General features: G+C 34.7%; 1 protein-coding gene across 2 annotated transcripts in view; it reads right to left on the bottom strand.

The window, feature by feature from the left end:
* Window positions 1–24,664, bottom strand: part of WAC (WW domain containing adaptor with coiled-coil) — a 115,421-nt gene that overhangs the window by 24,910 nt on the left and 65,847 nt on the right. Inside the window, exon 6 of one of the 2 annotated variants that reach the window (XM_044678747.1) lies at window positions 22,576–22,884. The exons of the other annotated variant lie outside the window; for it this stretch is intronic. Coding sequence (XP_044534682.1) covers window positions 22,576–22,884 — 309 coding nt within the window. The remainder of the gene's footprint in view (window positions 1–22,575; window positions 22,885–24,664) is intronic. 2 annotated transcript variants of the gene reach the window in all.

Genomic DNA, 24,664 nt, shown 5'->3' with positions numbered 1-24,664 from the left:
ACAGTATTGACTCCAAGAGGTAAGGTAAGGGTTTAAAAAAAAAAAAGATATTTGTTATATGTTTATCACTGTTAGGGAGGATATCTAATGCTAAATCCAAGTGGAGAAGAGATGCCCTGAAAATTGGTGGCATTCTACAGAAGCTGCCATTTGACAACACTATGTTTGAACACAAAAGGGCCTCCAAAAAAGAAATCCGTCATTACTCAAAAGGAATCAATCTATCAATCCATACAGGAAAAAAACAAGTCAATGAACAAACAACACATAATGCCTAGGTTATAAGTTGTAACTGTATAGGCATCCTAGCTGACTACTTTGAACAGGCAACATCCTCGATCTGAGAAATTGTGAAGGATCTTTAAATTATTCAAAGTTGCCCAATGAAACAAAAATCTGTATTTTTAGCACCAATATTCTTTTGCTGTGTATTAAGAGAAGGGCAAGGTGAAATGGTAGGAAAAGGTATGTGATTTCAAGTTCAATATCAACTATTTCTGCATGCTCATAGGGAGGTAAAATAGTGTATGTGAAAAATGGGAATAATTACCTTTTTTTAAACCCTTACCTTTCATCTTAGAATCAATATAGTATATTGGTTCCAAGGCAGAAGAGCAGTAAGGGCTAGGCAATGGAGGTTATGTGACTTGCCCAGGGTCACACAGATGGGAAGTGTCTGAAGCCACATTGGAACCCAGAACCTCCTGTCTCTAGGCCTGGTTCTTAATCACTGGGACTCCTAGCTGTCCCTAGGAACAATGACTAATTTACCTCAAATGGTTACTAAGCATAAAGAATTTTGTAAAACACCAAATCATATAAAAATGTCAACAATCAACTGTGAGTATTCACTATCATTACTATCACAATCTCTAGAAATAAACAAACAAAAAATTCAGGGAGATGAAATGGCATCTGAGAAGATGCACAATGATAATGTGGGCTTGTAACAGATTACCAACAGTGGCTTTCAAGAAACAAATAGAACAAAGGAACTGGGAAACACAGAATTGGAAAGGTACTCAGACAGTAAGAGTGAGGGAAGACTGACAGACGGCTGGAGGGCTTCAAATGTCCCTACAAAATGCTAAACATTATAGCATTTAGTAGAACTTTGCAAACAAAATGGTGTGATTTTAAAGGAACACCGCATAGTATGAAGGAAAAAGCATGAATTGGAGGCAGTTGGGTAAATATTTTGGGTACCTTGGACTGCTCTATAAATACAATTATACTGTGGTAATTAGATTAAGTCTACACTGCCCATCTTTAGATTTAATCATCAAAGATGAGAGCACCTTCCAATTCTGGGAGGTCCTAACCCACATGTGCTAGAGTGAGTAATGAATCAGAACACTTAATTATTTAAGTATATTTAAAATGACTGTTCTCAAATTATCCAGAATGATTGTCTCCAGTATTAATTACCCAGAAAGGTGTGTATATAGAAAACCAAATGCAGAAAGACAGAAATTTAATGTAAGGATTTGTTCATGTGATTTTTAATAGAGAAGAATGTTTTTAAGCTTGTATTAGAAAAGAATGGGGAAAAGAAAATCAGAACATCTGAGGTGGAGATTGAAAAAAAAAATTCTAGGGATTGAAGAGTTATTGTAAAGGTACGCAAATGAGACGTCATGTGTAAAGAATAGTAAAACGAATAGGAAGGCTAGACAATGTGATGGAATAATCAGAAAGATTTGAAGAGGCTAGGTTGTAAAGTTTTAAATTTTTAAATTTAAAAGTTTAAAAGTTTTAAATTTAATAGCCATGGGAACCAGACTCAGTCATCAAGCCTACACTTTAGAAAAAAAATTTTGGACCCAGGAAAATATCTAATATTATAAGAAAAGGCAAAAGGAGAATCAAAATTAATTTATCAAAAAGGGGTAAATAATGTTATTTGAAAAATAATGCCCTTAGCTATCTTGCAAATAATAAAATAATGGGAAAAAAACTGACTTCATCACTTGTATCTCTAGATTTAGCTAAAGACAACTCTTGTATTAGTAGCAAAACATTAGAGATCATTTTTATAAATATGATTTACATAACGCCATGGGCAACTCATATATAACTTAAGCCTTGCTGGTTTCTCCAAACAGCAGCAGAAGCAATAGCAACATATTTCCCACTTAAACACATATACACAGCACATATTAGGCACACCAGCTGTCAGAAATAACTATAAGGTAGGGAAGGCAGAGCACTTTTAATGTTATGTTTCCACAGTGACTGACTGCCCAAATCCCTGCCCTGAGTGCTTTAGAGACAGAGGTGAGAGAAAAAGACACACAGATAAGTAACAGAGAGACGAACGAAGAGACAAAGACAGAAAAGGGCCTTGCTCTTCCTACAAAATTCACAAATTCCAAATATAAAAAACTGCTGGATACAAGAAGATTCCTAGAACCTTTTCCCACTCCTTCCACTTCACTACTCCTGAGTATGTTTTGTCTTATAAATGTCCCTAAAAAGAAAATGAGAAAGAAGGGAGAGAATTCTCATAGAATAAGATGCTTTGCAATTGACCAAGAGGCTGCAGGGGAATTTGAACAAATAAGTTTTATCTCTCTTCTTGGAAATAATTACCTTTCTATGTATTTAAAATCTCTCAATGTTCCAAGAAACTAAAATTTAATATAGAATATTTTGCATTGAAGAAGCTTTCATCACCTGCAACAGTTCTCTACATCAAGAAAATCAGAACTCTAGAAAAAATGCAAACATATAACTGCATAATTACCCTTGCCAATGTGTTAGAGCAAAGATCTAAACTATTTTTAAATGAAAGGATTAAAATGATATGCATTTAAAACAGTTTGATCCTGACATATTCAAACCAATAAATATTGAAAAACAGGCAATGGACCACAGAAAAGACACCAATTTTAACAAAATCTTTAACTTTAACCAATGTAAATCAACTGCCACAACAAAGAAGACTTGAAAACAAAGTGTGCCTGACTTAGCAAATACCTGAGTTACTTGCCAAAGATAGGGAGATGGCAGTCAAAGGGAAAACTAGTTTACAAAATAAACACGTAGAATCTTACAAAGAAGGATGATAGAAGATTATCAACAGCATCACCCAAAAAGCAAAGGAAAGTAGTAGGCTTTACAGTCAATTTACTGTGGGTTCTACTGTGCTTTATAGCCAATTTAAAGTAAACCTTAGAAAATTGCAAAGTCAACCTAAGTAATCCCTAGAATATATGAATGAAAATTAGAGGTGGACAACAGAAGTCATATTTTTAAAACTTTATGAGCAATTATTTTCACCATCCAAGACAATAATATCTTAGATTTAATTGTGTTTGTAGAGGAAGCAAAATGTTACTAAAGAAAACAAAAATGAGAAAAAAAAACTAAATTAAGTGTACAGAGTAGGTCTGTGCTGGAGAAAATACAATTGTGAAGCTGTGAAAAATCAGAAGATATTGACGTGGGAAAAACATCAGATCTCATACACCACCCCTCCAAAAGACATCAAGAGACGCTATCAACAATTATAGCATTTTTCTTTCCTATTTCCCACATATACGAAACACTAGCACATATATGGAAAGCATCCTCCATTAACATACTAGCAAGGAAAAAGGCAGGCTTGTGCCATAATTTTATCATCATACAATTGATTAAAAGATGAAAATTTAAAATCCTTTTGATTCAGAAGACCCCTCAAAGACTTTGCAATAAGGCATGAATCACAAATTCCATGAAAAATAGAAAAACTGAAATAAACCTATTCAAATCACTTACCTCAAACTTCAAATGAGCATAAAATAGGTAAAGACTTTAGTCAAAACGTGTTAGCAAACAGGACAGAAACAATTCAGAAGAGAAGAAACTAAGTTACACAGGATTTTCTAGGGACGGTGAGGTCTGTCAGATACTAATGCTAGCAGATGTCATGCTAGTTGTATCAAGTCCCAAGAATTTGGCTTAACCATACACATTGGAAAAATCAAATGGATAAACCCAAATTATGGCAGTCTATAGAAATTATCAACAAAGCGCTTCATCTTGAATGGAGAGTTTCAATGGGGATTAAGTTGAGCCCAACATTAAACCAGGAGGGTGAGATGGATTCACCTTTAGGAAATAGCAGTTTCTTTAATAACCTCAAAGTTTTCCCCAAAAGGCCCATAATACAAATATTTTGCCCATCTGGCTGCCTGTCTTCAAAATGTACAACATAAAGAGTTTTCAAAGAATCAAAATGGACAATGGACAGCCTCATGATGAGTATGAAAAGGCTGCAAAATTTAGCAAGTAAGGAATATCAAAGAAGAGGGAGGAGGAGCTTAGTAGTCTGCACTGATGGAATCATATTGACAATTCCATGAATCTTTTTGAGTATGTGTATATATGTATACCCAACACAATTATCCTTGGATATAGCTCCCTTGAAATCAAATTTGCAAGCTTCTCTATCTCTGTCAAGGGCACCAGCATATTCCAAAGAATCTGTGATCATCAGCAACTCTTCCTTCTCTCCCCACTGAATCTCATAAGTAATCATCAGATGTCAATTCTATTCCAGCTTCATAACTGATTCTCTCCCAAGTCACCCATCGCCAAATCTGATGGTCCTTTTTCAGCTCTCTTCTATCATGCAGCTACTAAGTGGCACTATTGACCTCTTGCTCTTCTCTCCAGGCTCTCTGGACAGTACTCACTTCTGGTTTTACTTCTACCTGCCTATTAACTCCTTGATGGTATCATGAATCCCCTTCCGAGTACTCCGCAAGGCTCTATCCTAGGCTCTTTTCTTCAGTTATGATGGTGTCGTCGTCATCATTATCATCATCACCACCACCACCACCACCACCACCACCACCACCACCACCACCACCACCACCACTTTGATAAGGNACCACCACCACCACCACCACCACCACCACCACCACCACCACCACCACTTTGATAAGGATAACTCAAGATTTGTATATGCAGCTCCAGACTTTCCCCTCAGCTTCTATTATATCACCAATTAGTTAACGGGCATTTCAAAATAGATATCCATGAGATATATTAAATGTAATATGTCCAAAAGTGAACTCATTATCTTTCCCTGCAAAAGTATTTCTCTCTCAAACCTATTTCTCTCAAAGATACTCACTGCATTCTTCCAGTTTTCCATGGTAATAGTAACCTTGGCATTATTTTCAAGTCCTCACTATCCCTCATCCCACATTTCCAAGCAGTTGCCAAAACTTGCCATTTTTCTACCTCCATAGCTTTCTCCCACATCTAGCCACCTTTTTTTTTAAAAGCATATTTGGAATTCTTTTTTTAAAAATAATTTTATTTTCATCCAATTACATGCAAAAACAATTTTAAACATTCATTAAAAATTTTGTTGAGTTCCAAATTATCTCCCTACCTCTCAACTCTACTTCCCATCTTCCTGAGATAGTAAGCAATCTATTATAGATTTTACATGTGCGCTCATATAAAACATTTCCCCCATTAGTCATTTTGGCACCACTTCTATTCATATAGCTATCACCTTTATTTGGTGCTTTTAACTTCTCTTCTATGTTATTTTACAACAGCATCCTGAATGGTCTCCCTGCCTCTTCTGTTTCCATTTCAATCCATCCTCCACACTGCTATCAAAGTAATTTTCTTTTAGGGTAGGTGGGATCATATATTTTTCCTACTAAGTCAACTCCAGTGCCTCCCTTTTTTTCACTAGAATCACATATAGACTCTTCTGTTATTTAAATTATAATGCCCTTAAGAAAATTTCCTTTCTAGCCTCACTGAAAATTATGTTCTCCTCCCCACTCTCTGTGATCCAGTCAAACCAGCTTCTTCTCTATTCCACCCTCAGAACACTACATCTCCCTTTCCCATATCTTGGCACTGGCCATCCTCCAAGCTTGGAATATACCCACACTCCACATCATTACCTTCCAGAATTCTTTTCTTCCTTCAACATGAAGCTCAAAGCATCACCTTCCTCACAAAACTTTCCTGTTCCCTTTAACTGCTAGTGCCCTCACTGAGTACTATGTATTTTATATTATCTTTATTCTGTGGGCATATGGACATGCAAGCACACCCACATGGGCACATAAACTTGATGTGTAGACTCAACATCTCAAGTCTATATTATGTAGTACATGACTTAACAGACATGGCACTAAATAAAACAAAGATGGAAAGTGTGGTCAGACCAGTTATGTGGGAGGTAATAAGTGAATGTTGATGAATTAATTCTTAAGGAATCTAAAGGATAGGAATATATCAAAGGTAGGGAAAAATGTGAGATGATAAAATGACAAAAAAGTGACAGGCACTACTGATTCATATTCTTAATTTTCCCATTTTTATGAAGTGTTAATGAAAATAATCTACACATAGGTCAAATTATATTTGAGGAAAATATCAGAGAGGACCAAATGACTTTATAAGAATATTATGTAACAGACCATATCTTTTCAGTAATACAAGTTACTGAAAAGTATAAGGGAAAACCAGAGCCTGACATGCTTATTGCCAATAAAAACAAAAAAAAAATTGTTTAGCTCAAAATGCAGCTTGCAAGCACTTCTCCAAAACAGTATTTTTAAGATTATTAAGATTTTTCAAGGCTTATAAAGAAAATTATAACTACAGAGATAACTCTGGTTGAAAATCAATTGTGATTTACTATCAAGAAAGGAATAAAATAAGGATATGAATGCTCGCCTTGTTTAACAACTCCTCTATTAACATCAAGCAGGGCATATATATGTTGGCAAACTTTGCCACCATCATGAAGGACATCCAGCACAGAGTCCCAACAGAAGAAGGATTCCTTAGAGATGGTGGTCTTGTAGATGCTCCTGTTTGTGGATGATAGTGCGTTGACTGCATCAAGCCCTGGAACACTGCAGAGCCTCCTAAAAGAAATCCACAATCACTCAAAAGAGTTTGGCCTAACAATTAGGAAAAAACAAGTTGATGAAGACTATCTACTCTCTAGTTTATGATGTACTTAACTGCATGAACTGCCCATAAAACTGGCTAGACAAGATACTGCAGATGGGCACCATGCACTAGAAGAAAAAGAAGAATAAGCCTGCATTTTTGATGATCTGAATGTTTATCCAAAATACAACACATCTTGAAAATGCCAAGTTTGAGTGATATTATATTCCTATATTCCTGTTTTTCTAAATTCCTGATTCCTATGATCACTGATGAATTAAAATTATATGCCACTCAAATGTCAATGAAGATACACTATGTGTAAACAACTGGCAGCATATCACTAATTATATAGCCCACTGGTAATGGTTACTCTATCTCATTTCTCAGAGTTCAGGTGATCCAAGCATCTCCTCCACCCTTACTATCATACTTGAGTACTGATACATACATACGTAGAAGTATGCTGACTTCTAGATTGTGCACTCTGGCCTCTCAGTTCTATTTCTTCATTCTAATAGCCTGTATCATCATTCCAGCACAGAGAAATAGCATAGTATCACAGAATAGTATCACAGAAAGAATACTGGTTTTCAAGCATGAGGAATTAAGTTCAAATTCTTTGACATTTACTTCTCTAGACCCCAATTTCCTTATCTATGCCATACAATCTCTTATGTTTCAGAGTTGGACTCGATGACCTCTAAGATCCCTTTTAGCTTATGACCTTATCTCATAAAATGCTCATCATTCTGAACATTTATATATCTCTGATCTTTTGGTATCTTTCATGACACCAAACCCCAATACAAACACTTGTTTAAGATTGTATATCTAAGTGTCTAGAATGTGATTACTCTGGGTCTAGAGACCTAAATTCATTTTCCAACTTAAAACCCTTACCTTCTGTCTTAGTATCAATTCTAAGACATGAGTGACAAGGGCTAGGCAATAGGGTTAAGTGGCTTGCCCAGAGTCACACAGCTACAAAGTGTCTAAGGCCAGAACTGAACCTAGGCCTGGCTTTCTATCTACTATATTACCTAGCTGCCCCATAAATCTCATTCTTCTTCAGACAGAAATACATTAATGGAACATAGGATCAAAAATTTATGTAAGGGACCCCTGAAGCCGCCTACTGATTTCCCTATTTTAAAAAGCCAGTCACACAGATAATAAATGTATGGAGGTAGGATTTGCACCTAGTTCTTTTCTTCCCAAATCCAAGTCTACCACACTAATCATTAACCACAACATATTGTTTCTCTATTGTCTTCTTTCATCTCCCAAACCAGTTTTATAAAGAATTGTTTTATAAAAGCAGGATCAGGATGACTTATTTGGAGACCATAGCATTATGGAAATAAAACTAGATGTGAGAAGGCCAAAGCACAGGTCTGATTCAAACAATAAGCAGAAGTATGGCCTTAGTTAGGAATGTGATACACCTGTTCAGTCCTAATATTAGAGTGGGTCTATAAATATTTCTTTTAAATCTATACTGCCCATGATGGAATAGTATTGCATGGATACAAAGTGAAGAACACAGAAGTAGAACATGGTGGTCACTAACAATAATACTATATATGATCAACTGTGATTGACTTAGCTATTTTTTTAGCTAGTTTAAGCAATTCAATGAATCACGAAAAGTTCAAAGAAATTATGATGGAAAAATGCTATCCACTCACCTCCAGGGAAATCATCAGTAGAAATTTGAATGCGAATTGAAACATACTTTTTATTTTTCTTATTAGGGATTATTTTGCAACATGGTTAATATGAAAACGTTTTGTGTGACTGTACATGTATAATCTATATCAACCTATTTCTCAAATGGGGAGAGGGACAGGTTTGGAACCCAAAATTATGAAAAAACAAAGTACAGACTTTTTCTCAGAGTTACTAGAAAAAGGAAATAATGATTAATCAACAAATACAAAACACTAGAATTTTCCAGGTAATATAATGTTGGAGTTTTATTCGTTTCATGCCATAAGAGAGATATAACTGGTGTTTCTACTTCTTATACTTGTTTATCTTCCAGTTATCTTGTTATAAAACTATTCAACTATTTGTGAATGTTGCAGTTTTTCCAGTAGGGGGAGAAAATTACCAAAAAATGATTCAGAAAATTATTTTACAGATACTCAGGCATGAAAATCTATCAAAATTATGTCATTAACAATTTCAAACATTAACAAATTACTAGGCTGTATTTTTAAGTGGCCTGGAATCAAAGAAGTTTAAGCAACAAGTCGATTCTATTTTGTATTTTGGGTATTACAAATTTTGAGTTTCCTATCCCCAGGTCTACAAGTAAGCATTTTCATACTTGATCACCAAAACCACCAGAAAAAGATGGAAAACCAGGGGTTCTTATGGATTCTATGAAGTGTTTTAATATTTAATGCCACAAGAGGTTAAGTATTCTATACTGTTATCCTCCAGCAAAATATAAACTCAAAGAAAGCAATGAATGTTTCATTTTTGGTTTTGTTTTAGCATCATGTCTTCATAAAGGGTACAGAAAGCATTTGACAAATGTTTACTAACTGGCTGATATATTTAATTAATTTGATGAAATACTGCTTTTTCACTTTTTTAATTATTTATCCCCCAGGTTAGGTCACTGACTTGGGAGGTAGCAGCAGTACATATTTAGGAATATATAAGTGACAAAAACAAAAGATCAATACAAATAACAATTTAAAATTTTGAAGTATAAAAGAACAGGAAAGTGAAAGAGACTGGCAAAGTAGAAAGTGGTAGATTCAGACAAAGGAATCTGACACATGCTGCTTTGGGGACCCTAGGCAAAGACACTAATGTCCCAAGTACTCTCAGAAATTTCTCCGCAACTCTTGCAGTTGCACAACAGCTCCTGACTTGCATTGGAAGAGAGCATTTTCTTCTTTTAAAGTGCTGTTATGTCACAGTAAGCCAATTATGAAACAGATTCTTTTTTTTAAAGTTTCTAATATTATTCAGATAATTTTTCCTAAAAACCAGTTTTATAAATCAGTCATAAAACAATTCTCCTAAGCACATATCAACAAAAACCATGACACTATAAACACCCAAACTATAGTAAAATAATCACTGATAACTCAATTACCCATCAAAGATACCTACCTTTATGAATATACTTTATATATAAAAAGGTTTTTAATAGAAAACCAGGTATTCTAAAATCTGCCTTAAGAACACTAAGGAATATAAAGTTAAGTTCTACAGCTATTTTAGAGCCTTTTAGTGCTAAAATCTTTTCTACCTAAGAAGAGCCTTGCCATTCTCAGGATGTAAAATTTGCTGAGACATTTTAAGAGCAAACTAAATTATGATGAAAAGTCACCCTATAGCAACACCTGGTTTTCCTTTATGTTGAAGGAAGAGTACCAGTAATGGGATGAAATTTTGACAACCACAACTATAAATTAAAGTTTATACAATGGAATTAGATTATTAAAAATAAAAAACCAAGCCAACAACCTAGTGCCTATGTTTCAGAATCTCACCAGAAAAGATTCTTATAGAGGGAGAAAAAGAAAGGTTTCAGAAAAAATACAGGAAAGGCCTGACAGATGTCCAGTGTTATAAACCTCTTCATCAATGCAGCCTGCAAACTGTGTCTGACTAGATAAATCTTAAGAAATTTGCTCAAGATACATTACAATCAAATGACTTGCCCATAAGGCTAGTTAAATGTCGAGTAATGAGTCTGACCCACGTCTTCCTAAGAAGGTCAGAACTTTTCAAAGGTTTTGTTTGTTGTTTGTCTGTTTGTTGGTTATCAGTTTGGGGGGAAGAGGATGGAATAACTTTCTTCAAAGTTGCAGAAATATGAGCCAAAAAAGAGAAAAAAACAGCAATAAAACAAAATCTATAGAAACAGAAATTTGTAAAGAGAGAAATGGAGAAATTTTTATTACAACCTTTTTAAACTTAACATACACTTTTTTAAAAGGTCTCAAATTTACATTTTCATACGTATTATTATTTTTTTATTTTTGAAATATATTTGTGACCAACCAGCCTGTGTCAGGAACTTTGCTAGGCATAGGGGACAAAAAAAAATCCTACCTTCTCAGGGATAATTTTAAAACTCATAACTTTTAAAATTTTAATAAAAAAGATTATAGAATAAAGCTAACATAATGATAGCATACATTTTTGTGCCTCAAATGAATCCTTTGTTCAAGAATCAGAAATGAATACAAAAAAAGGAATCACTGAGGATATGATATATGATAAATAGTAAAAAATTAAATGGTCAAATGAAAGTAAAAATAAAATACCTAATCTTTTCAATTGCAGTCCAAAACTGAGTTAAAGTGTGAGAGAGTGTATGTGTACATGAGTATGTAGATTTATAGCACATCCTATAACTAGCTTAGCCAAGGAGAGACAGGTTCACTAGTATGTTGTCATCTACATTAGATCAGAGGGTAGGGAAACTATAACCCAGAATCTGTTTTTGTTTGGTTCTCTCTAAGCTAATAGAGGTTTTTATAGTTTTAAATAATACAATGAAACTAAGAGGTAGTAAAAAGTATCCTTGGCTGGAGCTGTGCAACAAGATATACTTCACTGACCCCAGATCTATGTGTTTTTCATTGAACTTTTGCACAAATCCAGAAAGGGTTAAGCATTTTCGATGCTTCTACGTAATGATGACACTTGGCTGGATGCCCTTGGATTGAGATGACAACAAATATTAGTAACATTTAGAATCTTTTTAAAGTTTGTTGCTAACTTGATGGACTACTCAATGAGATTTATGAACATTCAAAACAGATTGGTCTTGATATCCCAAACTGGTAAATAAATAGATGAAAAATCCAACTTAATCAAACTATTATATACAATTGGATGGTCAGTCCTTTGTACACAGAACTTACACAGAAACCACAAATAGATATGTTATATGGAGAACAGGTTTAAGCAGGTTGGATTATATTAGCAAACTGTGCTTTCAAAGATCCTAAAATGCTATTTGTAATGGAAGTCTATCTTTTTTGATGCTAACAACCTCTCCATAATGTTCTGTGAATTATTAGCACTATATAAAGTAGGCATAAAATGTTTTTTACATTGAATACAATCAGGGAGCCTTTAAGATCTCAGTGGCATAAAAATTGTTATGCTCAAAAGAGACACATAAGGAGTCTAATTAGGCTATAGTATATTAACAACATTGTGACATCAAATATATTGAGGATACACATGAATGTAAACGCAGTTTGGCTAGTCATATAATGAAAGGAAAAGATTATCTGTGTGTTCACTAGTATTTATCGGTATCTCCCACTGTCTCTGCAACCCCCTCTCAAAGAACCATACTTTTAAAAATATGAAATAATAAAAAATAAGTTCCTCAAAATAAGCAAACAGTGAAAAAGAGTCTGTTCCCATATCCATTATCACCCTTCTTCTTCAAAGAAAAAGAGAAGCTATCATCTGATATCTCCTCTGGGGACAAAACTAGTCATTTATAATTTTATACCATTCAACAATAAAACTATCAAAATTCTAATGCTATATAAATAACTTATCATTAAAAGAAATCAGAGAAAGACAAATAGAGTACCAGGTAAATCCTAAATAATCATCACAAAGAATAAACCAATCATGCTTGGAATCTATAGCAATGAAGGGTACTCCCATATAGCTGAGACCACATATCCACTGAAATATACAAATACTAGGAACAGTGAGGTGGCTCAGTGGCTTGAGAGCCAGGCCTAGAAGCAGAAGTCCTGAATCCAAATCTTGACTCAGATACTGCCTAGTTGGGTGACCCTGGGCAAGTCACTTAATTCTCATTGCCTAGTCATACCTTCCCCCTTCTGCTTTGGAACCAATACACAGAATTGATTCTAAGATGAAAGGTAAAGGTTATACATTTTTTTTAATAATTAAAAAACAAAATTAGGGAATTTTCATTAAATAGGGATAGTATTTATTTTTTAAACAGGAAGTATACTGGAATTATAAATAGATTTATCAATACAAGACTACATGTGGCTCCCAATTTACCATATGCTCTAACTAAAATTTAACAACTTGTTTCTTCAGGGTGCAAGAGCAGGGGGGAAGAGAGGGGAACAATCATAGATGTCTTAAGAGTTCAAACCATTCATTATTTTTCTTTAAAACCTTACCTTCCATCTTGGAGTCAATATTGTGTTTTGGCTTCAGGCAGAAGAGTGGTAAGGGCTAGGCAAAGGGGGTTAAGTGACTTGCCCAGGGTCATCCAGCTAAGAAGTCTCTGAGGCCAGATTTGAACCTAGGACCTCCCATCTCTAGACCTGGCTCTCAATCCACTGAGCCACCCAGCTGCCCACCAAACAGTTCATTATAAAGATGAGAAAACTGAAACCCAGAGATAAACTGACTTTCCCAATATCACACAGATAAAAGATGGCACCCCAATTCTGAATGCAGATCTTCAGGCTCCAAATCCCGTGCTTTACAACATAGACAAGAAGTCTTTTTGCCCTGTTGTCCACTCTTACTAGCAATAAAAACCCTCAAAAATCTGAAAAGAACTGAATATCAAAGGTAGAAGAAACGATATTAGACTGGTTCATTCCTTAGTACTTCAGAGAAGAAAAAGTTATTAGTGAGAATAGGTGGTAATAACAGAAAAGATAGCCTAATTCCTATGCACAAGGACCAATCTTTTGGAATTTTTAGGGACCCTGGGTCATACTTCACCCCCACCAGACTGTGCCTGACTCCCAATGCTTGCCATGCCTTGCCCCCAACTGCATACAATGCCCCATCCACCCCTGCATTTGGGGGTGGGGCCGGGCTACCAGTTGTCCAAGTCAGAGGCCAGTAAATGCCCACAGAGAAGTCTCTGTGTGCCATCTTTGGCACATGTCCCATAGGTTCACCATCATAGCACTAGCCATTGGGCTAAGATTAGGAATAAGGGGAAAAAATACAAAAATAATCCCTGTTCTCAAGAAATTAACACATTAGAGGAGAAAATATATAAGTAAAGCTGAACATATAATACACACACACAGAGTAGAATAGATAGTGAACGTAACTGGAGGTACTGAGAAAAAGGCCTTCTACAAAAGCTGGCTTGAGCCAAATCTTGAAAGAAGCCAGGGTACATTAGAGGTAGGGAAGGACAACATTCCAGACACTGAGGATAACCAGTATGAAGTAATAAATAGGGGAGATAAGAATGATTATTAGTAAGGGACAAATAGGCCAGTATTATATCCTGGATGAGGGATCCTTGATTCAAACTTATAGAACAGCTCACAGAATTCATAGTGAGAAAGTCAAAAACCTACCTTATTTTGAAACCTAATTAGTCACTTCTCCCCAAAAACAGGACTTATGGTAGTGTAGAAATAGTGAGTCAGGAGAGATAGATTCTAGTAGAGAATTTGCCATTAATAGTGTGATCTTTCACAGAAGCCTTAATCATTCTGAACTTAATTTTCTACATATGTAAAAATGATAAAGATTATTCCCCCCCAGAACCTACTTTGAGTGTCCTCCTTATCTAATATTGCTTGATATCATATATGTATGGTTTTCTTTGTTAGACTGAAAGCTCTCAGAGTAGTAAACTATTTACTTTTTTTGTTTTTCTATCACCAGTAACCTACTATAGGGTCTAACATACTAAAAAAATACTGAATGACTGACAGACTAAAGAATGGGCTCTAAGATCCCTTCCACCAACTAAAAAGAGAGAAATAAGTCTTCATGATTGCAAATGAATATTAAGCTTGTTTTGTCATTAGTTAGACAAAATTAAACAAGAGGCAAAACTTGCTTGGTCTGCAAAGTTAGAATAAGCATTGGCAGGGACATCATAAATGATGAAGTCCAATCATCAATTAAGTACTCCTCTAAGCCAATTCTTTCCCATAAAGTTTTTTGTTATGCTATTTGTTTTTCCCTTAAGATTCTTATTCTTGGATCTGGCCTCTTAATAGTTCTTTTAGGTTGTTCACTTTAAAACCAAGAACTCTTTGGTTTAGAAATGCCACCCTCATAATTTCCTTTTGTAAAAAACAGTATACTTTACAAGGTTCCTAATTATTTCTTTTAGATGCCATTGTTTAATTTCTTAATAAAATAATTTGAAATTTTGAAATTAAAATATTATCAAAATTTGTTTGGGGGAAGATTTTTAGAGAGGTAGAATAATATAATAGAAAGAGTATTGGATGGGGAGTATGGAAAAATTAGAGGGAATACATACAATGGAAAGAATCAAGTGGACTTTGGTTCAAACTCCACCTCTGAGGTTTATTGCCAGTGAGACCTTGGGTGAATCATTTAACCCCTCTGGACCTCAGTTTCCATATCTATAAAATGAAGAGAGATAGCATCTCTAATGCCTTTTAGCTCCATGATCTTATGAACTTAAAATTGGGCTCTAATCGTGTCACCTTGAACAACTCATTTGTCCTCAGGTAAAACATAGATCAATAAATTCTGCCTTGCCCATCTCACAGTATTGAAGGAAACAATATTCAAAGTGCTAACGAGTGATTAGATGTTAGATTTCATTAGTTTAGGGAATTCTCCAGTTCAGAAACAAAGGAACACTACTAATGCAAAAAAGCAATTTCTCTGCACCTTATAGTTGTAGAACTGCCTAAATCAACTCTAGTATCCCCAATGAAATGAAAATTTAGGGAGAAATGTTTAACAAAATAAGTAAAAATACAACATAGATATTGTTAACATTTAGTTTTCTAAGGGGCAGACAACAGTGGCTAAAGTATTTGGTGGTAAGTGACTCACCCAGGGTCACTTGGCCATTATATTTCTGAGGCATGACTTGGCTACCAGTTTCCTTAACCTTACCTACGCCATTATCACATCACTACTACTCTTCACCTTCTATCTACTGTCTCTCTTAAAAGTCTTAACACATTATAAATATTAGTTTGCCTCCAGGACCAGTTCTCGTCTCTTTTTAAAGATGGTGTCCATTTTTTATATAATTTATTTAGCTCCTTGTATATTTGATTAATTAGACTTCTGTCAGAGTTTTTTGTTATAAAGATTTTTTCCCAGTTTGTTGTTTCCCTTCTGATTTTGGTTGCACTGTTTTTGTTTGTACAAAAACTTTTTAATTTAATATAATCCAAATCATTTATTATACTTTGTAATTTTTTCTAACTCTTGCTTGGTTTTAAAATTTTCCCTTTCCCAGAAATCTGACACGTATGCTATTCTGTGTTTACTTAATTTGTTTATAGTTTCCTTCATTATATTCAAGTCATTCACCCATTCTGAATTTATCTTGGTGTAGGGTGTGAGATGTTGATCTAAACCTAATCTCTCCCATATTGTTCTCCAATTTTCCCAGCAGTTTTTATCAAATAGTGGATTTTTGTCCCCAAAAGTTGGGCTCTTTGGGTTTATCATACACTGTTCTTACTGACATCACTTACAACAAGTCTATTCCACCGATCCTCCCTTCTGTCTCTTAGACAGTACCATATTGTTTTGTTGACCGATGCGTTATAGTAGTTTAATACCTGGTACTGCTAGGCCACCTTCCTTCACATTTTTTTTCATTATTTCCCTTGATATTCTTGATCATTTGTTCTTCCAAATGAATAGCTTTTTCTACTTCAGTAAAAAAGTGGTTTGGGAGTTTGATAGGTATGGCACTAAATAGGTAAATTAATTTGGGTAGAATGTAATTTTTATTATGTTAGCTCATCCTACCCATGAGCAATCAATGTTTTTCCAGTTGTTTGGATCTAGTTTTAATTGTTTGGAAAGTGTTTTGTAGTTGTTTTCGTATAATTCCTGTGTTTGTTTTGGTAGATAGATTCCTAAGTATTATATATTGTCTAAGGTGATTTTAAATGGTGTTTCTCTTTCTACCTCTTGCTGCTGTGATGTGTTGGAAATATACAGAAATGCTGATGATTTATGTGGTAAGCCATTGCCCAATTGATAAAATGGGCAAGAGACATGAATAGGCAATTTTCAGATAAAGAAATCAAAACTATCAATAAGCACATGAGAAAGTGTTCTAAATCTCTAATAATTAGAGAAATGCAAGTCAAAACAACCCTGAGGTATCACCTCACACCTAGCAGATTGGCTAAAATGATAGAAGGGGAGAGTAATGAATGTTGGAGGGGATGTGGCAAAATTGGGACATTAATGCATTGCTGGTGGAGTTGTGAATTGATCCAACCATTCTGGATGGCAATTTGGAACTATGCCCAAAGAGCACTAAAAAACTGACTGCCTTTCGATCCAGCCATAGCACTGCTGGGTTTATATCCCAAAGAAATCGTAGATAAACAGACTTGTACAAAAATATTTATAGCCACTCTCTTTGTGGTGGCAAAAAACTGGAAAATGAGGGTAAGCCCTTCAATTGAGAAATAGCTGAACAAACTGTGGTATATGCTGGTGATGAATACTATGGTGCTCAAAGGAATGATAAACTGGAAGAATTCCATGTGAACTGGAAAGACCTCCAGGAATTGATGCAGTGAAAGGAGCAAAACCAGAAGAACATTGTACACAGAGATGGATTACACTGTGGTAAAATCGAATGTAATGGATTTCTGTACTAGCAGCAATGCAATGATCCAGGACAACTATGAGGGACCTATGAGAAAGAACATTATCCACATTCAGAGAAAGAACTGTGGGAGTAGAAACACAGAAGAAAAACAACTGCCTGATCACATGGGTTGATGCTGACATGGTTGGGGATGTAGACCCAAAATGACCACGCCAATGCAACTATCAATAATTGTTATAACCAGTGGAAATGTGTGTTGGATATTGGGGGAGGGGGGGTGGGGGTGAAGGGGAAAATAAAAGCAAGAATCATGTAACCATGGGAAATTTTTCAAAAACAAAAAAAAAAAACCACCCAAACCTAAAATAAATAAATAAATGAAAATGGGGATCAAAGGCTCACTTTTTGAAAGCTTTTCCTACAGGATTGAGTAGGTTAAAGTGGGGGGGGGGGAGAGAGAGAGAGGGAGAGAAGGAGAAGGTTTGATGTAGCCATAAATGACTATAACAAACTATAAAACAGTGTTTCTCTAAAAGTTGACAACATTTTATCTCAGAGGTGAGTGTGATGTCCTCAGGCATACACAGAGAGGGGTAGGGGAACACCCTGGCCCTGTCTACCTCTGGTTTTCTAGTAACAAACTCTGGCAAACTGTGCTGAGGTGATGGCAGGCATGCACACAGAGAGCTATGAGTGGCCCCCTCCTGCACACGTGTCATAGGTTTGCCACCTTGGCTCTATTTCTGTCCTTCTTAGAAAAGCAATACTCCTACAATCAAGGATGAAAGTGCCAGCAAAGCTAAGTAAAGAATTTTTTTTAATGTTCTCCTAACAGAATATTTTCAAATAGCTGGCCTACAAATTGAAATTTTCCATCCCTACTGCATTTTGCCTGCATTCCATTTAGCCTTGCCCAAGTCTTTCTCTACTACGACCCACCTCCCACATAACCTCCTAGGTGATTTTCCTTTCTAAAACCTGAACATATCACTCCAGTGGCCCCAGATAGACTCAAAGATCCAACACTAAAATCCTCTGCTTATTATTTAAAGCTCTTCATATGATGAACCTTTCATATGATAGCTCTCTTAAGTCTTCTCACATACTTATTCATTCTAGGATTCTGTTTCAGTCATTCTGACATATTTGCTGACAATCCTCACAAAAGAAGATGCGCCTCTTTTCTCTCATTCCTAGAAATTCCTCTTCCCCTTCTCCAAATCTCTCACTTTCTAAAAGACTATGTTCATTTACCACCTTCTGAATAATTCTAAAATTTTAGCTGACTCACTGACACCCCTTTCACAAGGTATGGTCTTTTCTTATTCACCACCAAATAAGAGTTATGCTTGCTGTCCCTACTTCACTGCTGATTTAACTCCTAAAACTCTCCATCATTCCAAAGAAACTGCTCTCTCTTAATTTCTTAATTAGTAAATAAAACCTTAACCCCTCAATTTCTATCTAGATTAATAGCAGATTAGCAACAGCATCTCAAAACTACTGACCATCACTTTCATCTGGATATGATCTCCTTTATTCATTCATTCAACAAGCATTTATTAAGTGCCAACTATGTGTTATAAGCAATACACTAGGTATTGGGAACGTAATGACAAAAATGAAATCAATTCCTGTCCTCAAGGAATTTCAAAGGAAGAAAAAGTACTTATGAAAAGGGAAATATAAAGTCAAGTGAGTTGAATGTAGGAGAGAGAATGGGGCAATTAGAAACTTACAAGGATTGGTCTCCTGTAGAAGGAGGGGTATATAAACTGACAAATGAAAAAAGCTAGGGATTATATAAGACATAAATAGAACAGGGAATATGTCATGCATGAGAAGTGGGGATCCAGGAGTTAGAATGTTGAGATGAAGGACAACAGGTAGACCAATTTGGTTAGAACATAAAATGAGGGAAAAAGAATGTGTGATGCCTAAAAAAGTAGCCAGTCTAAATACCAGGTTTGTGTTTTGATTTAAAGGTAATGGGGAGCAGCTTCTAGAACTTCTAGAGCTGAAGAAGCAGAATAAAATTTGTGTTTTAGGAATATCAGTGCAGCAGCTGTGTAAAAGATGGATTTAAAAAAGGAAGAAACAAGAGTAATTACAAATGAATGTCCAAGTGTTTTGTTGGATTTTTCCTCTCATCAGTCCTATGAGGTATATGCTTGACACAGATAGCACTCTCTTTTTACAGAGGAAACCAAGGTTATGTCCAAGGTCACAAAGCCATTACAGGGAAACCAATTGGGAAGCTATTGAAATAAGTGTGGATAAAAAGTAATGAAGGGAGTGAGAGTCAGGCCTAGAGACAGGAGGTCCTAGGTTCAAACCCGGCCTCAGTCCCTGGGCAAGTCACTTGACCCCCATTGCCCACCCTTACCAATCTTCCACCTATGAGACAATACACCGAAGTACAAGGGTTTATTAAAAAAAAAAAAAAAAAAAGTAATGAAGGTCTGAACTAGGCTGAAGCCATTTGAGTGGAGAAGAGACAGTTGAGAGATGGTGTGAATTAAGAATTGACAAGACTTTGTTATTGATTCAACAAGGAAAAAGAAGGAAGAGGGGAGGATAACTCCTGAGTTCATAAAAAAGGTCACTGGAAGGATGGTCAGACCTTCAACACTTGGCTTCTGTAACAGGAACTCAAAGGCTTTCTGAGCACTCCTCAAAAAATACTATATTTGACCTTTATCTCTACTCTCTTTGTAATTTCTCCCTTTCTGATCTAATTCCTTAGAGCTTCAAATATCAAAAGTATCCAGATAGGACTCAAATGGATATCTCACTTCTGTTCCTCATGCATTTCAACAATAACATTACTAAAATTGAACCCATTTGCCTCTATCTTTGCTCTATTAATGATACAATTACATGGACAGTTACTCTAGTTTGTATAGTTGGAGGCATTCTCAAATATTTCCTGGGAAATTATAACCAGGTATTTTTAACATCAAATCCATTGCTTTCAAGTTCCTATTAAATTTCTCAAAAGTTTTCAATCCTAGCATCATATCTGTGTTTGTATCTTTGGCGCAACACATTTTAAACCCATAGTAAAAGTTCATTAAATCTGAATACAGGACATCTAACCAAGGAATAGGACTACATTCCAGATATGGGTAAATACAAAATCCATTCATTTAAAAAAATAATTCCTCTTTTGATACAATGTCCCTAGAAGATCAATTTATCTAACTATAAAAAAAAACCATTTAGAGTTAAATGTGATCTTAAATGAAGCTAAAATATGGATTATATCATAAGGAAAAGTAATGTTCTTTTCTTTCAGGTCCACAAAGAAAAGCCTAAGCTAAGTAGATGCCCAAAAAGAAAATCAGGGAAGGAGAGAATGAAGAGAAAAAGTCCTTTTTAATGAATGAATAAAAATGCTTTGTGTTATCAATATTTTGTTCACAAATGAGTAGCTCTAAAGTGAGTGAATATAATTGATATCTCTTTAGTTAACAAAGTCTTATTTTATTCTATGCTACACTATAAAAAATGTTAACATTAACTTTTGTTTATATAAATTAAGCAATGGTCAATTTGTGTGAAAAAACAAGATTTATGATTAATTCTAAATTTTCCTACCAAAATTATCTTTTTTTAATGGAAATCTCATCACAAGTTTTTCTCCCAAAGGTTCAAATATAATAAAACTAAGGAACTATTTTGGTAACTAAGAAACAAAATTTAGTCAAAGAATCTCTATAAAAAGAGGAAGAAATGATGAATCTTGTTTTATAGACTTTGGTTTCCAAAGAGCTCTGTATATGTATATATGGTAAATTTAAAATTTATTCGAAAATTCTGGCATAAAACAGGAATGCACTATTACTAAAAACAATTTTTGGTATATAAAAAAAGTACTTGATACAACATTTTTATGGAACCAATACCACTGCATGGTAAATATTTTTAAATATCATGGGATTATTTAATAATGTGGCACACATTAAATGGAAAGATAAATCTTAAGTCAATCTAAAATCATGGAATTAATATTATATGTTGAATAACACATTTGCAAAATAAAAGGCAAGATGGAATGAATTATATGAGCAAAGGCTAGGTAACTACTTCCTCCACAAATGCTTCCACAGTCCCAATCTATTTAGAATTACTCTTATCATTTAAGTTGGATACATACCTTCACATTTCTTTATTCAATGCTTTGCAGCCATTCTTTTTTTCTTTTAATCCTTACCTTCTGTCTTGGAAACAATACTAAGCATAAGTAGTAAGATCTGGGCAATTGGGTTTAAGTGGTTTGCCCAGGGTCACACAGCTAAGAGGTATCTGGGGTCAAATTTGAAGCCAGGTCCTCCTGACTCCAAGCCTGACTCTCTAGCTACTGAGCCACCTGGCTACCCCTTAAAGTCATTTTTTAAAGTATTTTTATATATAATGTGCTTTGACTATAAAATGAGACCTCCTTCCCCTGACCCCATCTCACATTCATAAAGTATCATGTCTTTCCAGGCCACAGTGATAGCTTTAAGGGCAGAAATACTATTTGTTATTACTACTATTATTGTTGTTGTTATTATTCCATAACTTAATCATGGAGTAGGTACAGATTAAGGTTTTACCAAGTTAATTTACTTCATTGTTATGTCTTATACTTGAATCTAAATGCTATTTATTAATTTGGGGGCCACTGTGTTAAGGTATCATTATGTCTATTTTCTAATCTAAATATTGTGAATAAACTTATGTTAAATATGATTCATAAGCTTAATTATTATAAAATACTTTGAAATTGTGCCAAAAGTCATCTATTATTAAAATGTTTGATTCCTAAAAAGTTTGAGATGAAACACGAATCCAATTCTAGAAAATAACTGAAAATCATTTAAATTAATAGCCATTACGAATTGAGTTTTAAAAATTTTAAATGGTTCAATTAAATCAATGTTTGTTTTTTTTTTTAACGCATACAGCTTACTCTGTAACTGAATGGTTAAGTCACTCTAAAAGACTTCTTTTTCTTTGTTAAATTTTAAGTGAATTCTTAAACCAAATGTAAATCTTATATTAACACCAGAAATTTCACTTCAACGTGCAATATCTAACAATAGAGGTCATATCAGGCATACCTTTTCTTTCTGTTTTCTGTGCAGGGATGGAAGATGTGGGTGTAGGCAGTTTTGATAAAGTAGATGCTCCATTAGCATCAAATGATTTCTTTGGCTGGTGATCAGATTGTAGAGGAAATGGACTAGAAGGAAGAGTGCTTGGGGTAGCAGTTGGATGAACCACTGGTTTGATGGGGTGCTGTACTGGCGTAGAACTACTGTGAGTCTCTGCTCTTGGCAGTCTGTAGTCTCTGTCATTGTGTCTGCTTGTTTGAGACAAAATATTCTGTGGGAGCATACTACTGGCATCACTGGAATGCTTGTCTTCCACTTTTGTTCAGTTCGCAAAAGAATGTTGGAATGAGGGGAAAAAAAAAAGATTGCGTTAGAAACCTGGTCTTTAACAATGACTAATTTAGCAACATGCTAATACTTACATCTTTTTTTAATAAAACTCCAACTCTAGTTAGCTTCTGAAATTCTATCATCTTCATGCAAATTCTCAAAGATTAATAGAAGAGGTAAGTTTCAATTACAAAACACATACCTTCCTTATATCTACACTCGAATATCAAAATGGTTTCTCTAATTTACTATAAGTTTGCTATATTTTGATAAATATTATAAATTTAAGTTATTAATAGATATATGAATTATTTTATGGCTATATCTGAAGCACAGCATCTTTTAAATAAATATTCTAATAGTATTTTAATTTAATAGAAAATATAAACACATAAGACTTTTACAAAATAAGTGGACCCTCCCTAATCACTGATCAAAAACAAAGCAGAAGAAAACAAAACAAAAAAAAAAACAGTGGATACAAAAATATAGAAAATACGACTTTATTACTGGCCCTACTTCTAAACAACTCCCTAATACAACAGTTTTTTTTAGTGTACAGTAAGAGTTATATAACTCTGTTTCTAGGTAACTGATTATTTGATAATATATTAAAATAAGCTAATTACAAGAATTTTAAGATAATTTTTTAAAAAGTTAAATGTAAAACCACCTGAAAATAGACTGAATCAGTATCTTTTTTGAAAAAGCCTAGTTGCTACAATTAGGTACAAAGATACCTTCTTACAATTTAAAAACAAAAAGGTACATAAAACTCTAATATGTCCATAAAATAAAATTTACTACTATCAATACTTATATGTAGATGTGTGTGTGTGTGTGTGTACATACTTTAAAAAAATCATATACAAAGATGAACAACCTGAATTGAAGTAGTTTCATAGTTTTAAAGCTAACAGGGATAAACTGCCTTAAAATTCAACCAAGGTTTAAAAATTGAACACCTCCATTTTGAGTCAATACCATAGCAAACATAATTTAATTTCTCACTAAATACATACCAAGAAAAATGGCATTTTCAGGAAATAAAAGTATTCATATTTACAAAACTTTTGCATGACAAACTCCAAGCAGTTATTTATACCTTATTTACAACACTATTGGCTCATTTAGTTTAATATCTCCCTTGCTAAAATAAATTTTCTTGATCTAAGATTAAATGATGTCCTCTATGCTCACTACTCCTCCCCATCCCCGCTTTCAATTCCTTCTAATGTCCAAAACTCACAACAAAAAAAGATAGGACACGGCTTTACAACACATATAATCTGGATGTGCACAAGGTAAAAGCTGTACCCAAAGCACTTTAATATGTATCATGTAATTTTTGTGTGAAGTTATGAACTGATATAACACTCAAAAAACTTCTGATTTAACATACAACATTAAGTGACCAAAGAAAACTTATTTATATCACATGGTGATATAAAAGAAGAAGAAAAGTACATAAAAGTATATTTAAAAAGCATGCCAGGGGGAAGCTGGGTAGCTCAGTGGATTGAGTCAGGCCTAGAGACAGGAGGTTCTAGGTTCAAATATGGCCTCAGACACTTCCCAGCTGTGTGACCCTGGGCAAGTCGCTTGACCCCCATTGCCCACTCTTACCACTCTTCCACCAAGGAGCCAACACACAGAAGTTAAGGGCTTAAAAAAAAAAAAAAGGCATGCCAATCTACCTATGAAAAAAAATGGACTTTTATTAGTTAGAAAATGAACAAATCATCCACAGAGGAGCAAATAATTA

This window comes from Gracilinanus agilis, chromosome 5 (assembly GCF_016433145.1).
Source record: "Gracilinanus agilis isolate LMUSP501 chromosome 5, AgileGrace, whole genome shotgun sequence".
NCBI classification, from domain to species: Eukaryota; Metazoa; Chordata; class Mammalia; order Didelphimorphia; family Didelphidae; genus Gracilinanus; species Gracilinanus agilis.
Note: the sequence above shows the minus strand (reverse complement) of the source record. Positions and strands in the feature narration are given on the sequence as shown.